Source organism: Podarcis raffonei, chromosome 2, assembly GCF_027172205.1.
Source record: "Podarcis raffonei isolate rPodRaf1 chromosome 2, rPodRaf1.pri, whole genome shotgun sequence".
In the NCBI taxonomy this organism is placed as follows: domain Eukaryota; kingdom Metazoa; phylum Chordata; class Lepidosauria; order Squamata; family Lacertidae; genus Podarcis; species Podarcis raffonei.
This window is the reverse complement of record NC_070603.1, coordinates 65,426,854-65,442,980: the sequence shown is the minus strand read 5'-3', so window position 1 is coordinate 65,442,980 and position 16,127 is coordinate 65,426,854. Positions and strand designations below refer to the sequence as shown.

The 16,127-nt window shown below is 41.5% G+C and overlaps 1 protein-coding gene across 9 annotated transcripts in view; it reads right to left on the bottom strand.

Annotated features, from left to right (window-relative positions):
• Nucleotides 1-16,127, bottom strand: part of GRIA1 (glutamate ionotropic receptor AMPA type subunit 1) — a 193,284-nt gene that overhangs the window by 55,341 nt on the left and 121,816 nt on the right. For all 9 annotated transcript variants that reach the window (XR_008328948.1, XM_053377073.1, XM_053377072.1 and 6 more), the window contains exons 6-9: nucleotides 6,100-6,261; nucleotides 3,621-3,788; nucleotides 1,656-1,760; nucleotides 162-272 (exon numbers count right to left, since the gene is read on the bottom strand). Coding sequence is in view for 8 of the 9 variants with exons in the window: in XM_053377073.1 (XP_053233048.1) it covers nucleotides 162-272; nucleotides 1,656-1,760; nucleotides 3,621-3,788; nucleotides 6,100-6,261 (546 nt within the window). In the remaining variant the exon portion in view is untranslated. The remainder of the gene's footprint in view (nucleotides 1-161; nucleotides 273-1,655; nucleotides 1,761-3,620; nucleotides 3,789-6,099; nucleotides 6,262-16,127) is intronic.

Here is a 16,127-nt window from a genome sequence, read left to right as displayed (position 1 = left end):
GACCTGGTTATCAAGTGATTCAACGACTAAGATTACCTTTCCATGTTATTCACCCACCTTCTCAAAGACACCTTCACTGATCATTGATCTCATTCGTCTGTCTTTATCTCCTCCCCCCCTTTCCACTCCCATTGTAGACATAAGGATGCCGAAATACTTACTAGAATAGTTGTAACAATGTAGACCCTATCCTGTAGAGTTGTGGTTTCATTTGCTCCTTGTTGATCTACGGCTGTTGGGACAAGTTTTTCATCTTCATTCCAATAGCCAATCTAATGATGACAAAGAGATCATGGCATATATTTGACATAAAGATAGTTTCCAAAATGCCTGGAATGTAATACTAGTGAGAATACCCACTCTAAAGCATGGTGAGAAATAAATCACTCTCTTAAGTTTCCTGTTGACCCTGACTTTAAAGGCGTGGCAGCAAAATCATGACATATTTTACAAAGAGCACATATAATGGTGTTATTATGTTGATGGAAACATATATGGGCCTTTTCAATTTATTCCTGGTTCTGAGGGGGCCCTGCCTTTCCTGCTTCAACACAGGCATGTGGTGGTGAAATCATTAATGTAAGTTTAGATTCCGCTGGTGTAATTCACTCTCCTAACCCTGTTGTACTTAATACTTGAATTGATGGATACTTTCCCAATAGGGGGAAAAAACGCCTTGCAAACTCCTACACAAAATCTTCACCTCTCAGACTACGGCATGGATTGGAACAAAGCTATCTACCACAGTTCTCTGAATTTTGCATCAGAATTCTCAGCACTTTAAATGTAATAAAATCCTTTTGAGGGAAAATTAGAAGCAGCTTTCCCAGTGAGGTAAAGTGGCAATGTTAGGTTCATGGTAGCTGTGTCACTGAAGCCCCATCATTCAGCCCGGACACTGAGGTCCAACTCTGAGGACCTTCTGGCAGTTCCCTCACTGCAAGAAGTGAGGTTACAGGGAACCGGGCAGAGGGCCTTCTCGATGGTGGCGCCTGCCCTGTGGAATGCTCTCAAATCAGATGTCAAAGAAATAAACAACTATCTGACTTTTAGAAGACATCTGAAGACAGCCCTGTTTAGGGAAGTTTTTAATGTTTGATGTTTTATCGTGTTTTTAATGTTTTGTTGGGAGCCGCCCAGAGTGGCTGGGGAATAAATGATAAATTATGATTATGATTACTGGAAGTCAGAGGGGTGAGGCAGCAGGGAGGTCAAGGCTGTGTAGCTGCCCTGAGAAGAGCACTAGATTGGCTCTGTCCATGTGCCCACAGAGTCCCAGACTTTCTGCGATCTTGCCCCTCTCCCTCCTAGTAAGCAGCAGCAACGCCACTGCCAGAAAGCTAGAATCGTGGCTCGCTGCTTCTGGAGAAAATTCAGATTAAAATATTTATGAAAATAAGCATTTAAGTTATGTAGTTTGATAGGATAAAAAATGAATCACAGTTTGATTAATGTGGAAACGAAACAGAATGGAATTGTAGCGAAAAAACATGGAGAAGTGACACAGCTCATAAGCAGACAGATTCATCCAGACAAAATTTACTCGTATATATTTCTCGCAACAGAAGCTAACTTTCGAGAAGAAATGTTCTTAAAAACAAGTTGCAGCTCAAAGATTACTCTCTTCTGTTTTCAAAGACAAAGTAGCCTGTTACCTTTCTGATCCCATCATGTTTCATTTCAATCACATGAAGGGTGTAATTGGTCCGATGTCCTTTCTCATTAAACTGGACGTTACCAGTCAGTCCTTCAAAGCGCACCTTAAAAAAAATACAGGAATCTGTTAAAAGATAAAGTTTGTTATGGACTTTAGGTATTTTTCCTCCAGCCAAATCTTTAACATCAGATCAAACCTGCATATGAGTGTATCAAGATCTTTGTATACCAAATCTGGATATGGTAATATCTAAGCTGACAAGGTTGCTTCTCAGTCCTAACTGCATTGCAAAGAGCGGATATGGAGAAACATTCCTATACATTTCCACCTGGTGTCTTAGTAGAATTCTCCTTACTACCTGGCAAGGTGATCCAGATAACAAAACTATCATGATTTGATTGGTTCTGCAAGCTCAGCTAGTTATGTACAATGGGTTAGAATTCCATCAGTGAAAGATACAGTAGGGCCGTGTACACACTAACTCATTCCTAGCACAAAAATGTAGTCATTCTCAATCCAGAATAATTTATGCTCATATTCAACATGCTGTCTTCAATGTCAATTGATTATACATCTTGTCATCTAGAAGAATAGGTGTGGTTGTTTACATGCATTTGACCCCACGACCTGCTTGATTAGGTTACCTACACCTTTTCCTCCCTGCTTCTGCCCCAGGTGAATGAAGAAAGAAGTGATGATTGAGGTCTTGGTAAACACCCACCCATAATATTGGGCAGGTGTGGATACATCCCCCAATGCCAGGACTACCTACATCTGTTTTCCAATGGACACATTTCAGGATAATACAGAATCAACCTGCAATGCCCTTTTATTTTCAGAACAAAACCAGTTTTTTAGGAAGCACTTTTCAAGAGCAAAAGCTATGCTATAGATTTAGATCGCACACGGACCACACAGAAACAAGCAAGTACTCAGTCTCTATTGATTCCATGCATCCTGGATATGCAGAATTATATAGTGATGCACAATGATGTTAACACAGATAATAAATTACTGTGTAGTAGAAGAAAAGGGAAAGCTACTCTGCTTCAGCAGAGTCTTTCCTATCCAGTAAAACAATGGAAAACCTAGCAAGTCAAGGAAGCAGCGGAGTAAGCCGATTGGGCACCTGGGGCGGTGTGCATGGGTGCCCGGTGCCCAGGGGCAGGGCTAGCCACCTGTGGGAGGTGAGCTGGGGCAGGACACTCCTCAGGGCCTCCAAGGAGTCTGCCTGCCTCCTCCCACTCAGCTATCCTACAGCTGAGGGGGAGGTGGCGGGCGGACTGTTTGGGGCAACGTGGAGCCTGTGAGCACCCAAGCCACTGCATCACTCCCAGGAGAAACAGGTGGCTTGGGTGCACTGCAGGGCCTGTGGTGAGTGCTGCCCAGCATTTTGTCACCCCCCTCAGTGGTGACAACCAGACAGCCCACCCCCACCGAACCCCTTTCCTTCGCCCTTGAGTCAAGGGAGAAGGGGACTTACTTAGCTTTATCTCTGATACGTTTCATTTACAGAGAACATTCAAACATGTCATCCACCCTCAGGAGTGTGAAATTGTATAATCCAGGAATTATTCCACTACATGCTATTCCTGCACATTTCCTGCTCATTAAAGATTTCTGGAGGACTGGAAATAAAGTTTGGTGAGCTTATGAACAAGAACTCCACGGAAATGCATTTCTCTCCAAATGTCTTTAGTGGTCTTTTCTTTTTCAAGTTTTATTTTCCTAAATTGGCAGGTCAAAGTTTACCACTCAACTTTGGATCTTCAATCTGGCTGTAAATTTTCAGTGTTCATGGCTGTTAATGATTCAACAGGATGCGTCCAGTTTGCATTCCATAAAATACTGATTGTATCATGCCAATGTTAAGGAAGTAAAGGGACAACTGGATGTTTTTTGCATATTTGAAAGATTTCTCATTGAAAAATAACAGATTCTGCACCACAGTTGGCTTTCTGACCTGTTGCAGAGCTCTCTGGATGTCAATCCCTTGTCCCCAAGGGACAGCTGGATTTGCTAGGCAGTCCCCCGCATTCCCACGGCGAGAGATGTCAATCCGCTGTTTCCTGAGACTCTGAAAAGCTTCTGCCATTACTCGAACTCCATCATACGTAAGAGCAGATGTGTACTAGAAAACAGAAAAAAAGATATGTCCTCCCTATTAGGGCTCCAATTAGGAAACTTGGAGACTCATGCTGCTTTTTCCAAAAGAGGAACCCACAAATTAAAGCTAATTTAACAGAATTTAATTTCAAGCTGCAGTTTGAATGGGCTTTCACTAGTATCAGTTCAAATGAAAATATTGTGGGAATATGTCAGCAAGCTAGGATCAGGTGCTTTGTAATTAAAAGAACAATTACATGAGACTTTGTTGTTTGAGCTAAAGACTAGGCCTCTATGCTTGGCTTTGACTGATATCCAGTACAATCCTGCACATGTCTGCTCAGATGTAAGGCCAACTGAGATCAGTAGGACTTAGCCAAGTAAACGTTGGGCAGTGACTTCAACCTTGCTTTCTGAAGGGATCAGCTGCCAATCCAGCTGTGTCTGTACCTGCCCCACACCTGATGACATGTGTAGGGCAAGGTGGTGTGATTTGGGAGAAACAGCATCGTTGGCCAAATTGGGACCTGTGTTGATCCAAATTTGGCCAGAGGATTGGAGGTTTCAGACTTGCTGGTTTCATATCCTGTGATTTGTAGACCCAACTTAATTCCAGTTTTGGAAGCCCACCCCCTGCTGGTATTCATTTCAATTTTAGATTTTAATGTCTTGGACTTCATGGTTAGGAGGAACTTATGTTGTACGTGAAGAAATGATGTACCAGAAAGTAAGGCACAGAGCTGAGTTGGAGATCTGATAGAATGCTATGCTTGAAAATTGTTATTGCTACTTTTAAAAAAGGTTTACATTTTGAACACTTTAATTCAAAACTAAACAATTATGGACATAGCCATGGAGCATGATCCCAAACAGTAGTATTTCACTATGCACATTTTTAAAAAATTTATACCCTGTCTTTCCTCCCAGGCCAAGCAAATTACTTTAAGCTTGCAATTCTGCTTACCGGTACTTGGAAATGCAACCTAGTGGAATCATTTTTCCAAGTAAACGTGTTTAGAATTGGCTTGTCAGTCTGACATATTCTCTTTCCTAGCAGCAAAACAGAAGCCCAGAGATGTGGGAGTTCAGCTAATATTGTTTTAGAAAAGGAAGCATGCCTGATTCACAAAGCCAAATATACGTCCAAAAGATTCCTCGTGCGCCAGGGTGTATATATACAGTATAGATATACAGATATATAGCTATATACTGTATATATTTCAACAGGGAGTACTTCTAGAAATTGTCAGGCTTCAGGGAATCTGATCCCTCTTCCTCACAGCAGGCTGCCAGTAATACAGATACAAGAAGCTCTTACCAAAGTCTTTTATTCACAGAGAGAAGCTTAGAAATGTTGCCTCTCAGGTAATGGCGTTGCTCCGAGTAATCTCCTCCCCCCCTTTCCCTCTCAGTCATCAGCAGTGCCCCCCCCTTTACGGTGGCTGCTTGGGGCCAATTGCCTCTTCGCTTTCTGCTCTACCACTTTCACTGGTCGCCAGGTTCTGGGAGAAGGGGGGTTGGGGGTTGGAATGCTTTCCAGTGATAACGTGTCATCCAGCTGCTCTGGCTCTGGTTCTCCTCCCCCCTCTTCTCCCATTATCTCCCAGCTTTGCCTCTCTTCTGTCTCAGCGCCATGACCTTCTGCAAACCACTATTGTAAAGCTATACTGTCCTCCTCTTCTCTGGGAGATGCCATTCCTCATCAGTCCAGTCCCTGACAGAAATTGACAGAGCTATTTCACTCTGCCATATAGTACTTTGTCCTTATAGAAACAAAAACCAATTGAAGCTGTTTCGCCCCCTCTTCCAGTCTGAAACAGCTCTTCTAAAAGTTTCTGTTAGTGGCTCCCCATGGCTTAGATACATGGCTCATGCCGCCAGAAGCCATGCATTCAGTATCATGGGCCTGATTCTGTGGAACTCCCTCCTGGCTGAGATTACTGAGGCCCCCTCCCAGCTGAATTCCAGGTACTTGTTACATACCTTTATAGTTCAGCAGGCATTTTCAGCTTTCTATTTTTGTGATTAATTTTAATTGATTCTATCCACTGTATTATTATTTTTTGTAATATTACTGTACATCACTTAGAAACGTCAATGTTGAGCAGTATATATGTGATTTAAATAAATGAAGAGTTGTTCAATTCTTCTTCTTTTTATATCACACGGGGGTCCTCTCTTGATTAAGCAAGCAAAATGTAATCTGACCAACAAGTTTGTTCGGATTTGGTACGAACATTAAAACTTTGAGTTTCTGATTTCAAATGGAAAGCATGTCAATGACAAGAGTGCAGCGCTAAGGCTACCTCAGAGAAACGGTTTTCAGTACCACTTGCCTTTGGCCTCTTCCAGTCAACACGAGGTTGTTCCCTGGCATCATTGCTCTTCCACTGTTGCATGATCCTGGCTGGGATGGTGTCTGTATAATTCACCAGCTGGAATCCAGTCACATTTGCACCACTTTCCTTGAATTTCCCTAAGTCGATATCCATGAAGCCCTAAAGAAGAAGGAGGAGAGAAGCAAAACAAAGAGGTGAACCAAAGCTCCGAAGACTGTATGATGTGCATATCAATGTATCAGTGTTCTACATCTTTGTAATGCTGCGGTGCTACAAAACTGGTTGCACTTATTTCATGAAAATGTGGCTTCCTGTGTGGAGCCATCTGTCCCCCATTTCCTCAGCCTTGAGTAGTGCTCTGAACTGAATATACAGTCACTGTAAACAAAACCTGGTAGCCTTAGCTATGACAGGATCCCCCACATTATAGAAGCATTTCCCACCAGAGATGGGAGGATCATCAGTTTTGGTTCTCAATGCTTCTCATTTTCCCATTCTTAAATGAAGTTCTCCACATTTCTGCAGCAAGCTGCATTTTAAATAAATAAATGAGTAAGTAAGCAAGTAAGCAAGTAAATAAATAAATAATCCTCATGAAAATCAATCAGCACTATAGTCCAAATTTCTCCTAATAAAATATTTTTTGCATGAGATTTTGGCTAATGTACATTTTCTTCAAGCAATTTTCCCTAATGCAATGCATACTTGAATGCTATTTTCACTATTGTACAGTGGTACCTTGGTTTGCATACGTTTTGGATTACAAACACGTCAAACCCAGAAGTGCGTGTCCCGGTTTGCAACCTTTTTTTGGATTACAACCCATTTTTTTGGGATTACGAGCAAATTTTTTGGGGAGGCCCCATTGGCAAAAGCGCGCTTTGGGTTACAACCTGTTTTGGTTTACAAATGGACCTCTGGAACGGATTATGGTTGTAAACCAAGGTACCACTTTATTAATTTGGAGAACTGCATCACAGAATTGAGATAAGTGAAAATTCCTAAGGATGCCCATGTTCTGACTGTCAAATTGTTTGGGAAAGGGAACATCTGATAATATGAACTGAAACAAATTTCTCCCCCTAGCTGCCATCACTGATAAAGCTCAAGCCTGGGCTTTAATAATTAGCTCCAAAAGTGATTTGGGCAGGAAGAAGGGAAAGCTATGGGGAGTCTCTGCTGCTTCCTCCCCTGCCACTTTCCAGCAAATTTCCTAGGCATAAGAACATAAAATCAAACAAAATGACCAGACTAGTCCAGTATCCCTTTTTCCATAGTGGCCACCCATCTGATCCTGGAGGTACTGAGTGGCCACACTGACAGGAAGGCATTAACAGTCTTATGCTCCATTAATTTGTCTAATTCCAATTCCATAGTTTAAATGTTAATCTCCTTTCGTCTGCTCTGAATCTTCCTTCTTTCAGCTTCATTGGATGATTCAGGTTTCCAGCTATATGAGAGAGGAAGAAAACATACAGTGGTACCTCAGGTTAAGTACTTAATTTGTTCCAGAGGTCCGTAGTTAACCTGAAACTGTTCTTAACCTGAAGCACCACTTTAGCTAATGGGGCCTCCTGCTGCTGCTGCTCCGCCGTAGCCCGATTTCTGTTCTCCTCCTGAAGCAAAGTTCTTAACCTGAAGCACTATTTCTGGGTTAGCGGAGTCTGTAACCTGAAGCGTATGTAACCTGAAGTGTATGTAACCTGAGGTACCACTGTATTTCCTGCTCTAGGCTCTACTTTGAGGTGTATACCACATCCCTCTTTTTTTGCATAAGAGCACAGCACTCCAAAACAAATGTTTTTGGGTGCCGTGATCTCACCTCCCCAAAGAATTTATTTTGGGGGGCTGCAAACTTGCACGGCACCCCCAAACACACATTTGGGGTGCCATGAGAGCAAAGCCCTGAAAAAAGCACGTCTTCAGGGCCGTGATCTCGCACATGCCATGTGACTCACATGGGAGCATGGCCCTGGAAGACTTGCAGCCCAGTTTTTCACTGCGACGGGTTGGAGGGTATGCATGTACTCAGTAAAATATTTAATAAAAACACGTAACATTTAGCTGGTAAAATATTAAAAGTCCCTTTGATCCCTTAAGTACTGCAACATAGAGTTTTTGGGTATCCTGAGTGGCCTGATTTTGTGTGTGTGTTTAAACCCCATCTTAGCTTTCACCTTCAGAAAGGTTGAATCTACTATTTTTCAATCCCACATCGCCAAGAGGGGAGGCCAAAATGGGAAGATGACTTGAATTTCAATGCGAAAAGGAAAATAGGCCCATTAGCTGGAGTACATTTTCATTAGGGCTGCTTGACTAATGGGAAAATGTATTCCTAGAGAATGATTCAATGGGGAAAGTGTCAAAATTTGCAAGGAGCATTAGTCACAAGGAGATGCTCACCCAACTCTAAATCTCATGCACTCAATCAAATGTCAATAGAGGATAAGGCACTCTCAGATTAAGGTCCATGAAAGAAATAAAAGTTATAGAACAATTGACCTTTCAGTTGACCAGATTTAGCTGTCAAGGAACAGAGTAGACTGTAGAGTAGAAAGTACATGTTACCCACCCTCTCCAACTTCTCCATCACACTGATGTTCATTTATTTAAGAATTTTTACCCTGCCTTTCAATGTTGTCACATCCGGGGAAGGTTACAAATAATAATAATAAAACAAACAAATAATAGCAAATACTGCAATGACAAATTAACAGCAGCAGAGCAGTAAAAACACAGAACTCACACCCGCTCGACCTACATTTAAAGGCACCTAGGAAAATAAAGCATTTGATTGGTGCTGAACAGACATGAGTAGGTGCCAGGTGATCCTCCCTGTGGAGAGCATTCCAGAGATGGTGTGCCACTATTTAGAAATTCAGGTTTACTCCATATGTGGATTATCCAACTATCTGCTCATTGCTTTCATGTATTTTCCAGCTGTGCTTGTAACAATTTCCATGCAGGCCAAAACTATATATGTATTTCCTTTGATCCCTCAGATTTGCATAAAATCAGACTACTGCAAATGCAAACCGCATTAAACCACATAAAAATTTCCACGCCAGACACTGTGCAGCAGGTTAATTTGAAACATTTATATTGAGAATTTCCAATTTTTTGCAGCTGTGCTCCTGATTTCCAGAACTCTTGATGGAGAAACATCCCCACCCCTGATTCCTCAGGTTTTGCACAAAACCAGAAAGCTGCAGAAGTAAAGCTCATTAAATAATTTTTTTAACGTTGCTTGCTTGTGCCGTTTTCTGCTTTTGTGCAATTCTGAGGGATCCAAAGAAAAATAACATGATACTGCATAGCTATCTGTGTGTACTCCCTGTTTATATTTAATTAGCATAATAGTAGATGGCGGGGCCAAACACAAAAGATAATGCCTATTGGTATGAATAGGAAAGGCCAAAGTTGTTCATTACAGTGGTACCTTGGGTTAAGAACTTAATTCGTTCTGGAAGTCCATTCTTAACCTGAAACTGTTCTTAACCTGAAGTACCACTTTAGCTAATGGGGCCTCCAGCTGCCGCCATGCCGCTGCTGCATGATTTCTGTTCTCATCCTGACGCAAAGTTCTTAACCTGAGGTACTATTTCTGGGTTAGTGGAGTCTGTAACCTGAAGCGTCTGTATCCTGAAGCATCTGTAACCCAAGGTACCACTGTATATACAAATTCAAACACGTGGGTGTGGATTATTCCAGTCTAATCTGAATGGGGCGGGGGAAGCAAATTAACAGCTAAATAATGCTCAGATGTAGACAAGCTCTGAGAGTCCAGTGCTGGATGCTAACAGAAACAAGCAAATAACAGAAACAAGCAAAAGCAAGTATAAAGGAACAACTTCTCAAATTTTATAAAAATCTATTTATAAACAGCATGTTTAAATGTGTTCCTACTTTTTTGAAACCTCCTTTTTCCTTGCTAGCTCACTCTATTAATTGATTAGATTACAATGCCTTAGAGGCAGTGTTTTGCTTTGTTACTGTTCTGGTATTATTGCTATCCACCTAGAGCCCCTGGGATAGAATGGGTTATCAATCTAAATCAAGAAACGTAAAACTGCCCACTGTGTAAGACGCAAGCAAGCTTTAAAAAACACCCAACAGTTCATAAAACCAGCTAGGTGGCAAATCTGAGCTGCGGCAATTGCACGTATATATTCCCATCTGCATTAAAATTCCTCTAGATCTTCAAAAGTGGTCCATTAAATTTAAAAACAAAAAGCAAGCAGTTAATAGAATTTGGTGGGATCAGTCAGCAGAGAAAGGGTCCCTGGGCAATGCTGGAATGGTGAGACTTGAAAGAGGCATAAAAAATGTGATATATGTGTGTGTGTGTGTGTGTGTGTGTGTGTGTGTGTGTGTGTGTGTGTTTGTGTATCTCACATCAACCATAATTGTTGCTCTTCTCAACCATTTACTATATGGGTCATGCTGTGTAAATTAAAGAAAAATATGGTAAGATCAGCAGACAAAAGCTCAATCTAGATCAGTATCATGTCAGCATAATTTCCCACCCCCCATTGTGGACAATATACTTTTGGAGGAAAAAAAATCTATGGAGCAGGTTACAAGAGTATTTCTATTCACCATGCACCAACTCCTGAATACAGTTAGTGTGACATAATACACAGAAACTGGAATTTTCGGTAAAATATAATTACTCACTTTTTCCTTCTCTCTTTTTAATGTTTGTCTGCATGCCATTAGAATGTAAGCCTTCAAGCGGGGCCACTTTTAAAACATCTCCCTCTCTCTCTCCCCCCCCTCTGTGTGTGAGCACGCACACACAATACCTGGTTGCTGAATATTCTTATTTTAAATCAATAGATTGAGTTGCATCCAATTGCTCCCCTTTGTTCATTGAATACTTTTTGCTCCAGCAGAGACATCCACAAACAGAGAATGGAATGTGATTTCCTCCCTCAAATTATCCCACTCTTTTACAGTCCCCTTCACTACTTCCCACACTATTCTGGAGAATTTCCCACCTGAGGGGTGGATCACAGTGGATGTGGCTGCAGTTGGAAGGGTGAATCAGCTGAACCATTCCCTGCTTCTGTTCATGGAAGCCACCAATGGATTGAACAGTCTTCTGTGAACTAAGGGGCATAACTAGATAGACCCCTATGCATATGAAGCTTGCCCTACATATGAAGTCAGGTCACTGGTCCCAAGCCAATACTATTTACTATACTCTGAGCGGCAGCAGCTCTCAAGATCTTGCCTAGCCCTTCTGCCTAGAAGAGGTCTTGCCTAGTCCTTCTGCCTGAGAGCCTCCTACCTGGAAAGGACAGAAATTGAACCTGAGGTAGATCTACACTCCTGGTTTTTCATGTTAAGGAAGGGTTAAGGAGTGGTTTTCATAATGCAGGTGGACACATGACGTCCTACTTTTAACATTCATAATGTGTGATTAAAATGTGACACCAGAGGGCACTACAAAGCAACCAGCAACTGGCTGTAGGGAAACAGCATTTTCACAAAAACAACAACCCCAAAGGTAAGAAACACTTAATTTACAAGTATGCCCTGTGACATTTTAGAATGATACATCTAATATCATTCTAATAACGTAAAACAGGTCAGTGTAGATCCTGCCCTGGAGTCTTCTACGTGCAAATGATACTCTTTGTGTTATGGTGGCATTTTATTTATATTTTGTTTTGTGTGTTATTATATTAAATCCTTTTCTCCCTGGGGAAATACAGCCAGATGGGAGGGGTCTGAATAATAAATTATTATCATTATCATTATCATTATCATCATCATCATCATCATCATCATCATCATCAACCAGGCACTTAGAGTTGCATACACTGTACTTGCTTGTTTCATATTATTCTCACACAACAACCCTATGACTTAGGTTAGGCAGCTTGCGTTTCAATAACCATTGGTAGGCAGCAAGACACCCTTCCTTCATCTGAGATGGCTCACGGGCATCACTTGTGGCCACTGGAGGCAGTGCCAGATTTACGTATAAGCTAAACAAGCTGTAGCTTAGGGCTCCACTCACTTGGGACCCCCCAAAAAATTAAAGGGGGAAAAAAACAAACTGGATGTACGTTTCCAAAATATTAGATAAAAAAACAAATAAAATAAAACCTGCATACAGCAACAGTGTTTTGTGTTGTGTAGGCTCCTATGGTGTAAGTATTGGGCCCCGCCTGCTAGCCTGCTCCCTAAAATATCACTGGTTTGCTCATTTCTATATATAGGGTGCCTACATTCTGCATGGACTGGTTGCATGGCAACATGTGCAAATGGCTTTAGATACCTATTAGGTCCATAAATTACTATATAGCATATATTCAACACAAAAAAACAGCGACAATTTGTTGTTGACAAAGGACAGCTGGACATATAAAGGGCCCCATTACCTTCAGTAGCTTAGGGCCTCATCAAACCTACCGTAAATCCAGCCCTGACTGGAGGCCACAGCCAGCCACAGCCAGCACTAGCATGATTGGGAAATTGGGAAGACACTGCTGGGAACCCCACTAATTGCGAAACACTAGTGAAGTATTTCAAAGAAATTACACTTACAACTGATATCAGAAACTGCAAAGACCTAGTGGAGTTCCACTGAATCTACAGTATTCTGGCATATCCAAGAGGAAAGATTTCAGCAATAAAATCAAAACTGTCAGATGTAACAATGGCTTCTTCCTAACTACAACAATATAGTAGCAGTTATAACTGTAGGATGTAGAAACAAGAATTAATATTTATGCTGTGGTTAAATTAAAATGGTTTCAGTAGTAACTGACAAAACAAATGTTCAGTCTCTTACTGCACAGCTAAACTGCATGTACTGCATCATTTCAGAGTATGCACATGTTAAACCTGTACACTTATCACAGGTCTAGCATCTGAGTTGACTCTTTAATTGCAACAATCAAAAACCTGGAGGGGAAAAGGTCAAATTGCTTTAAAACTAGCCATATGGCAGTTTTAAGTCATAACATCCCAGCCTTACACAGCATCACTCTGTGTATGTAGCTCCAGCAAAGGAAATATTAATAGCAAGCATAGCTACAAATTGCCAGGAAGCACCAAGGGAGAGGAAATGTTAGCATTGATGCATTTTCATGCTTCTTTTAGTTTAGAAAGCTTTTTAAGATCAGTAAATCACAGATTTTAAAAAAATTGCATTCCATTACAGCAATCTATCCAGCTAGGCTTCCCACTGCATCTTCAGCGTCAATCGACCTGGAAATGCACAAATCAAGCCCTGTGTTGTTTTTCTCATCAAATGCAAATGGAACAGCAGATTTACAGCATAGGAAACTTGAGATGACTGGTCTCAAATTGGCCAGCTATTTACCATATTGAAATTTATATTTGTTAAGGTCTTTTCAGGACGACATTACCCTGCTATCAGCTGTCCTTCAAAATGCACTTCACACATCTTAATCAACATTTTTAAAATGGTCAACTTTGACACTTGAGTGATGGTTAACATTACTTCCAGTCCTTCTTTCCATAGTCTGAAAATTTAATCTTCTGGAGTAAAATGCAGCAGATGTGAGGAATAATAACTAGTATTGACTAGCAATGCAATCATGTATGTCTACTCAGATCAGAAGAATGTTCTATTGAATTCAGTGAGACTTACTCCCAAGTAAGTGTGCATAAGATTGCAATCTTAAGGTACTTTCAGCTAATGACTCTGATCCACTTTTGTTTTGTATTTTGTTTTTATTGGATTGATAGTAACAAGAAAAGCTTAAGCAGATACATTTTTTCCCTGCAACAGAGTCTCTCCCAGTCCTTGGTTAGGACCAAAACTTTTTGTATCATTCACCTTACTTGGGGCCACCCCCCCAAAGACCACAGACATATTTGCACAAAAAATTAATATGCTAATTTATATGCTTAGATGGAAATATAGAACTAATCACTATAATATAATTCAAATTAAAACAATACATTCTCATCATAGTGAGGTCTGTGACCGTATGATTTTTCTTACAAAGTATATTTAGTCTGACCCTTACACTAGGCTGACTATTAGCATTTCAAAATATCCCAGTGAGAAAACAGTCCTTTCCTTTGCTACCATGTTAATTTACTGAAGAGGAGTTACCAGCATTTACCTGTAGGGAATTTTTAATGGAATGTAAAACAAAGAGCACAACATAAAATCTTTCCACCTAGAAGCACTCTTTTATATCTGTACAACAGATGACACCTCCAGCCTAGTTGCCTAATCCTGCATTCTCTGCAACAAATCGCTAACTCCTTTCAAGTGTTCTGTTGACACTGACAATGAGATACCACATTTAAGCTACGCGGAAGGAAAAAAAATATGAATTTTCCATTCTTCTGTCTTCTCCATAACGCCTTCCATAATGGATGAACCTCTTCTATTTTTTAAAACAGTAGCAGCTTCAGCTATGTTGGGAGATCTAAGTATAACTAAGGGCTCCTTGCATTCCTTGCATCAACCTGTTTATTGAGCATTCACCCTGATTTGCTTGCACAAACCTTGCACTGTGGTTAGATTGTGTCCACTGTTGATTGAGCATTCATTTTGATTTGCTTGTGGGGTTGTTATATGACAATGGGCATTGATTCTGATTTTCTTGTGGAGTGCTAATACATCTCCCCTGCAATAATGTGTTCACCCCAAACTTTTCAGTACATCCCTAACCACAAAAAGTCTCTCTCTGTGTTGTTTTTTAAGAGGAAATGTTCTGGTAGGTGAGAGAGGATTTTAATCCACTTTAACTGAAGACACCTAAATTTTCAGCAGGCACTTGAATCCCTTCCTCAAAATAATGAGTCTGGGGGCACTCTAACATTTGACAATTGACACCAGCCCAAGCCAGTAGCTTGACTTTTCCGATCGCTCCAGTCATCATTGAGAGTGGGGGTCTCCTCCCCACCCTACATTTTGCAGATGAGATACTAAAGCCCTGCTAGCAATGAGCAGAAATATGCCTTGACTGTGTTTGAACTCCTAGTAGAATCTAGCTATTGTTCTGACAGTTCTTGAACATTTCCTGCACAGCACAGCCTAAAATACCAGCATGTTTACATTGTTTTTCTTTGAGGGAGGGGGGACAGTCCCCCAGGCAACCGTCATAATTCTGAGGATCACTGGCTTCTTCTCTCTCCATTTCACACCTCCTACCCCCTCAAGGCCTGGCATCAAAATGCACAGTTCTAACCCCTTCCGAATGAGGGGAAGAGACCATTTCCTCTGAGCCAGCATTTGCCCGGCTCTACTTAATAGTCTGCGGCCGCCTTACTACATGTCTTCTTCTCTCACACCATGATAATGAATATACTTCTGTCTCCACCATCCAAAGGTCATTCATCCCTGGGAGCAGAAAGGGTAAACAATCGGACCAACAGAGAATCCCCTGATAGGGGTTGCTGTCCTGACTCCAGTGGTTAGCGTGCAGGGCGGGGGCACAGGGGCAGTTGTCCCAGGCACAAAATTGTTAGGGGCGCAAAATTTCAACACCTGGTGCTGCCTCGGTACAGCTGCGCACTTCCCTCTCTGGGCTCCGTTGAAAACGGCTTCTCCATGCAAACCAGAAAGTGACCTCTTCAGACAACGGAACAACTCTTCTTTTCTTATCTCCTGTGATCTCCTGAGTGGCATGGACACCATTAGGCAGTTGAATGTGCATGCGTACTCCACCCATTTCCCTCCCTCCCTCTGCGTGGCCCTGGGTTCTGGCAACCCATGCTACGCCAATGCCTGACTCCCACCCAACACACAAGGGCAGAGGTTCTTACTTGTATCTAAAACAGAGCTCTCTAGTCATGCAAGTAATGGTACAGGCTCAGCAGCAGGTATAGCAGCAGAAGTCAAGTGTTCAGGAGCCAAGCAAGAAGTTCAGGACTCAGTGGAAGCCACACACAAGGAAGGCAACTGATCTATAAATATATGTTAAGGTATGTTAACGGTTCAGCTTTTGTGTGCAGCCCTATGTGTAAAACCTTGTATCTTTCTGCTGCAGGGAATGATGAAATGGAAGAAAGACTTCTGCAAAATA